This window comes from Sceloporus undulatus, chromosome 1 (genome assembly GCF_019175285.1).
Source record: "Sceloporus undulatus isolate JIND9_A2432 ecotype Alabama chromosome 1, SceUnd_v1.1, whole genome shotgun sequence".
Taxonomy (NCBI): Eukaryota; Metazoa; Chordata; class Lepidosauria; order Squamata; family Phrynosomatidae; genus Sceloporus; species Sceloporus undulatus.
The window spans coordinates 320552059-320559100 of NC_056522.1; the positions used below are offsets into that span (position 1 = coordinate 320552059).

At 38.1% G+C, this 7042-nt stretch overlaps 1 protein-coding gene across 2 annotated transcripts in view; it reads left to right on the top strand.

The window, feature by feature from the left end:
* INO80 (INO80 complex ATPase subunit) overlaps positions 1-7042 on the top strand; it is a 97461-nt gene that overhangs the window by 45892 nt on the left and 44527 nt on the right. For both annotated transcript variants that reach the window (XM_042448382.1, XM_042448392.1), the window contains 4 exons: positions 407-540; positions 1251-1318; positions 2350-2443; positions 4201-4378. In XM_042448382.1, coding sequence (XP_042304316.1) covers positions 407-540; positions 1251-1318; positions 2350-2443; positions 4201-4378 — 474 coding nt within the window. The remainder of the gene's footprint in view (positions 1-406; positions 541-1250; positions 1319-2349; positions 2444-4200; positions 4379-7042) is intronic.

A 7042-nucleotide genomic window follows, 5' to 3' on the forward strand; every position in this document is an offset into this window, starting at 1 on the left:
TATATAAGGGACACCCTTTCACTACCCTGCTGTGTTTAATGGGACTTGAGCATCCACAGATTTTGGTATCCATGGAGGATCCTGGAACCAAACTCCAGCAGATACCAAGGGCCCACTGTACTTGCAATACAGAATAATTTGTGATGATGAAAGTGAGAATTTTGGAAGGGGAGCAGGGCTGGGCATAGAGAAGGCAAGAATAAGTGGAGTTATACTGCTTAGACTTCATGTTTGTAAAAAGTAATTTACTTTTTTAAACTGCAGTCCTCATACCACTTATTGTGAAATGGTACATTTGCAACATGTCTCACAATTTCTTTTCCAGACACTGAGAATACCTAAATAATATCCACAATTAATTTTCCTATCTGTTTCTGAATAGTTAAATATTGAAATTTCATTCCAGGTCTGCAATCATCCAGAACTCTTTGAACGACAAGAAACATGGTCTCCATTTCACATTTCACTAAAGCCATACCAGATTTCAAAATTTCTTTACCGTAATGGGCAGATCAGGGTATATAACCACTCACGCGACAGGTAAGCAATGTTGGTGTTCCATTCTGCTTCTCTAGTTCCATCTATTTAGGCAAAGGGATTTTTTTTCCTGCCATTGCTGTAGGGAAAAAAAACAGTTGTTCTTTCTCAGATTTTGTCTATGAATGAAGAATCCTGACCTACATCACAGGATTGTCAGGCAAAATGAGTAGTCTTTAACTCTTTGAAGAAAGGGTGGGCTACAAAAACAAAAACCAAATAAAATTGGGACTAGATTTAACTGACACTTTTTAAAAAGTTCATGTTTGTATTTACTATTATAATGTACCAGTTACATTTTATGTCCCACCTTTCCTCCGTGAACTCTAAAAGTGATATACTTAGCTCTTGTCCTGTTAGCTTCACGGCAGCCCTGTCAGGTTAGTCAAATTGAGTGAGAGCAACTGGTGCAAGGGTCCAAAACACACTGCAGAAATAATCCAGTTTGAGACTGCTTTAACTGCCTGGGCTCAGTGCTACAGAATCTCAGGAATTATAATTTGTTGGGGCACCAGAGCTCTCTGTCAGAGAAGGCTAAATGTCTCACAAAACTACAGTTCCCAAGATTCCCAAGCATTGAGCCAGAGCAGTTAAAACAGTGTGTTTGGGACCAAGGTCACACAGTCATTTGTGCCTCATTTGGAAATGGAACCTGGACTTCCTATGTTCTAATTTCAGCACTCTAACCATTACACTCTTCTCCTAATTCTTAGGTGGTTGCAATTTTTACTTTCTCCTTTTGCACCGGACCACATCCAGAAATCTCTCTTCCATAGGAAGGGTACGTTAAAGTCTTTAAGAAATGTTAGAGTGAATTTAGGTCATATGCCATTTTACTTATATTAGTGGATTTCGATCTGGCTTTCTTTCACAGCCGCATATACTTGCAAAGAACAGGCACCTCTTGTTCTTTCTTATTCCAGTTGTACCTGCCCTCGATTGTTCCCTGTCATTTTTCCTGAGTTCTTTTATTTCCCTCTGTCTACATGGACATACTGAAAAATCTTGTTGTTCACAAGCCACAATTATCAGTGCATTTCATAAACCACAGATTGGGCAATACAGTTGTCCCTCCCTTTTCAGGGACTTGGAATCCACGGTCTTGCTCTTCATGTGAGGGACAAGCAGCCATTAATAAATGGCAGTGCGTGTCCACACACAGCCACGCCCATGCACCATAGACGGGCAGGCCAATATTTTCTATGGGACACGAATATGTGCAAGTTGCCATTTTCGTGAGGGGGTCTGGAACGGATATTCACAAATTGGGAGGGGCTACTATATTCTCTGTCTCATTGATACAAAACCTTTTTTTTGTGGGGGTTTCTTAAGGTGTTAATATTGCTTGTCACTTTTCCTAAAGACAGAATAGTTGCAATAACTGAATAGGAAAACTGGATGGTTGCTAACCGTGAAAATCACCTACATATGTGAGTTGCACATACTAAAGAGTCAAAGCACCAGATTGGCCTTAGTCAAATAAAATTATATTCTCTGATTTATGTATCAGCGATCAGCTCCAAACTTTGCAGAAATACAAAAATGTTTAGCAAAAAGCCTTAAGATGAGGACAAAATATTCAGTGAGAACTCAATGTTGTCGTTGTCCATGGAATGCAAACTAGTTATTGAAAAGCTTATATGCAAGTGTGGAAGGTAGTGGTTGAACCTGAAATGTTGTTGCACTACTGCTTGTCGCATCTACCATTTGGAAATAAAAAAAATGTGATCAGCAGTTTTCAGGTGGTTATTGTATGCCTGTTGTTTATTGCACAAGATGTTTACTTTCAGTATTGTCATTTTTATATTTTAGGTAATGAGAAAGAGAGTTGTTTCTCTTTCCTGAGGTTTATTGATGTTTCTCCATCAGAGATGGCAAGCCTTATGCATAAGGGCCATTTGGCCAGGTGAGAACTACTAGTTCAAATCTCAGAACAATGGGGGAAATGGGAATATATAGTTAATACTTTTTAGGAAAGATCTCTGTAGACCTATTTGTATTTGTATGTAAATAAATCTGAAAAATGATACTTGTATTTAACATTGCATGGGAGAGTTGGTATATTCTATGTCAGTCTATTGGCCAAGCACAAAATCTCAAAGGAGTAAAAACTGGGGAGCACCTAATAAAACCTACAGAAGAAAGTAGAGGCACATGTTAAATTGCTCAATAGATAAACGATTTATTGGCAAAAGCCCAACATATTTTTTACAACACATAAATACATAATAAAACAATGCATAATTTTACAGTATATGAAATCATTAATTATGTTTGTACACTGACTATGCCCTGTAGACACATATCTGAAATTTATGTGGAGCTGAAATTCACACCATTTATTGGACACACACACACACACACACACACAAAACTTGCACATTTTTATGGCTGAAGGTTTTTTTAATGTCAGCAGAGGGTCAGGAAAAGTGGTTTGAAAAATTTCAAGGACACTTTGATGTAACAACTAAAGGAAATAGAACTGCTGAAGAGTTCAGAGGAAATTTATAAGAGCAGGAGGTGGTCAAGATCCTCCTTTAGGCCTCAGGGGACCAAAGATTTTAGTTTTAAAACACACTCTTCCTCTTTTCTTGTCAGAATTCTCTTATTAGTATTCACATTTTCTGTAGTTCTTCTGTAGCCCAAAATTTAAGATCTGGTCCATGGTGCTATTGTTCCAAGAAATGACTCACTAAGAGTGCAGCTGTTTTGTTGTTGTTTTTATGTTACAGAGGTGTTCATCTATATTTTGCTTGAGAAGTCAGGGGTTTTTTTACCCACATAAATCTTCAGGCACGTGTATTGAATAGCATAGATAACAAAACATGCTATTACAAGTAGTGAAGTGTTGTAAAGTGTACTTCTATTTGTTAGTATCGTCTTCTCATGCAGGGATCTTGGAAACGTACATGCCATAGACACAGTGGCCACAGGGAGGATGTCCTGTGGATCTAGTTACACCCATCAGAATGTTGTTGGATATGTGTGTTTCTGTTCCTTGAAATTACTACTCACAAAAATATCCCTAGTGTTTCTAGTTCTTCTGAAGAAAATTTGGGGCTCTACCCACCCATCCAGTCTGATATATGTTGAACTATGTACCAATGCTTTTTGATGAAACTCTTGAACTGTTTTAACTTGATTGAAAGTGAAGCTTCTGCTGAGATGGATGGACTGTGATTTGTTAAGTCCAGAATGTGGGTTGAAATGCTTTGTGCCTATTAACAAAACAACTCATGGACAGAGCATATCCACAGGAAGTAGTATTTCAGGCTCTGTTCAAGGCATCTCAAACATTATGCGTTGTTTTATTATGTATTTATCTGTTGTCTCTTTGTAAATGATTGAATGGCTACTAAATCCAGTACCAAGAATTAGCCACTATATGCATTTGAGAAAGTAGACTGAAGTCTATGAAAGCTCATGGTACCAACTTCTTTATTCCAGTTAGTGTCAAAGGGAATACAAGATCTCTCTACATACTGACTCCTCTTTTGTGTTCACTTTGTTAAAAAATAACTCTGATCACAACTTTGTTTTAAAAAAAAGTAGCTCTGATCACATCTGTTAATGATAAAACTTTAGAAAATGACAGGCTTTCTGCATCTTTAAATTCTTGTTCACAGAGCTGTGAATAAGAATATCTACTGTGGTTTGTTTCAGATGGTTAGCTCTTTTCCTGTCTCTGAAAGCCACCTACAGGCTCCACCATGTTCGCTTTTGGAGAGAGTTGGAAGAAGAAGACCAGCATAAGTCTCCATGTCTGAAGAACAAAGATTTCTTGCTGGATGTCAATTTTCCACTCTCCCCTCAGAACTTGCACAGCTGCACTTTGCTGCAAGTAAGCACTATTTTAAGTTATGTACAAGTACACAAATAGCTTGAGTTAAAACATTAAGAAGTCAATAAATGATTAGCCTTCAACACACTCAGAATGTAGTCATTCTCTGTGTATGGATGTATACATTTAAAATGTTTTGTCCTTTCCTATATCTGAAGATATTGACTTCAGACTGTAGAAGTGTATTGGGAGCCAATACAGTTTCTTTAAATAATATTACATTGTTTTAGTACAGTGTTCCAGTTAGTAGACTAGCTGCTACATGCATGCTGTGCTGACCTATTTTTAAAACTGATCTAGGTTATGCTAAACAACTATATTTGAATAATTTCTATTATTTTGCACGATTCTGCAGTTTTTGAAACATTGCATAGTTCATGGAAAGATAAGCCCCATTCCCAACCACCAAAGCTCTTAACCTTAATCATAACCCTGTGTTGATCAGGTTGGATAAGAGAATCTTCAGTTGCATACAATTGTCCTTGCAAATTGTTAAATAACAATCTGCTGCTCTTTCATGATATCCAAAATTGCCACTTGAGACAGCCTTATCCTGTTTTATGGTGTGCTAATCCTACTAATATCTATAGCTCCCCCCTTCTTGTCTGATTTCAGCTTGTACCAAATAATTAATTATTTTCATTTTCTTTCTGTTATTTTTTTTTAAAAAACATGGTTTTCCAATGAAAGCTATTCACAGTTGGAGTGATTAAAGAATATGGAATGATGCCTTTCCTTATGAGCTTCTTTTTAATAGTCACAGTATGTGTCACACAGTGTAGGTTAAATACTATAAATACTGAAAATATAAGTAAACCCTTAGAATGTCATCACAGAAAGGAAAGTCAGTAATAGTTAATGCTTCATCATTAACCTTTTTGAAGTAGAATAAAATTAGACTAGAGTTTGGAAAACTTTTAAAAAGTAATTAGCTACAATAATAGCTCTAGGACACCCTTTTCCCTCCTGTCATAGTTACAGTTTTTGAAAGCAACTCTGTATTTTCTCTCTTCTCAAAAGTAAATAAAATCATTACTTTTAGTTACCTTTTAAAAATTCCTTTGGGGACTAACTGAAAGAAATAAAATTGGCTACCTGAGCTTTCATAGACTAGGTCTTCCTTGGTCAGCCATCGTTTTTTTATTCTTAACTTTTTGCTTCCCAGTTCCAAGCCACCTCAGTAAGGAAAGTTAGATGCTGATGTTTAAATAGAAAACTAAACAATCAAAATAAAAAAGCATCTGATGACGTTAGCACTGAAGTCCTACTGCAAAGGCTAATGCTGCCAATCGTTCTAACACTGATCTCAGTCTGACCAAGACTCTCTCTACATACAAATGATCAAGGTAGAGGGAGGAACAAAACCCTCGTTCACTTCTTAATCAACCCCCCAGTACCAATGTATTGTGGGCCCCATGCTACTCTTCCAGTTTTTCGTTCAGACAATTACAAGATAGAGTCGATTATAAAAACTCTGCACACCCCACGTTCCACCAGTCCCCCCCCCCTCAGTCCATGAAAGGAATACAGAAACAACACGGAAAGGCAATCGCCACGCTACAACCTACAACCGAACTTACTTATCCCGGTTACCAAATGCCCCCTATCTTTATCTTCTATTAACATTACGCAAAGTTCACAGCCATTTAATACACTGCTTAAATTACTGGACACTAGACATCTGAATACAGGTTTATACTTACCAGACACTAAATTATTTCAGACCAGCTTACCATCGCAGAAAAAGACTTACCCTTGGTACTGCCTTATCTATACAGGATGGTATTGGGATGGCTACTCTTGTGTTTTGTACAACTATGTTTCATGGTGGTGTGATCGTTGAGGATATGATTTGTAATCAGAGTAGCAATGGAAGCACAGTGCTTGTGATACAAGGTTCTAAAATAAATAATTCAAAATGTATTCTAAAGATTGAAAATTTTTTTTAATTTCGAATTCATGCATACCTATGGTCCAAAACAGATTGCAGAAATAATCCAGTTGTGATACCGCTTTAACTGTCTTGGCTCAATGCTAGGGAATTCTGGGAACTGCCGTTTTGTGAGACATTTCCTTCTCTGTCAGGAGCTCTAGTACATAAAAACAATTCCAGGATTCTGTAGCACTGAGCCAGAGCAGTTAAAGTGGTCTCAAACGGATTATGCAGTCTGTTGTTTGGATCTAAGAGGGAAGCAGGTGGGCAGGAAGGAATGGCCAGAAGGCCACTCCCAGCCCAATCACCCTGGGGCTGTGGCATTGTTTCCAAAAGGAGCAGAAAAAAATACAGTATGCTCCTTCTGGGGCTGGTTTTGGGCGTGTCTTGGCCCTGGCACGGCTTTCGGGTGATCCGGGGGCGTGCATCGTGTGAGCATCATGCCCCCCCAAGAGCGGCTGGAAGCTGCCCCTTTGCCTGTTGTTTTGGGCCATAGTTATTTTATTATTGTAACTTGCTTAGGGTTAACTACTTCTTTTTTGGCTAAACTGTAACATCTTACTTTTTACCGTTACTGGTCGTGGCCTCAACTATGGTAGAGAAAGAATATTACATTGTTCAAATGCTGGCTCATGCTGATGCCTCATGCTCTGTTGTGGATACTAAAGCAACAATGAGGTGGACGGAGAGGAGTGGTGAATTTGTCCATAGCCAGCAGTTCATAGCATTTA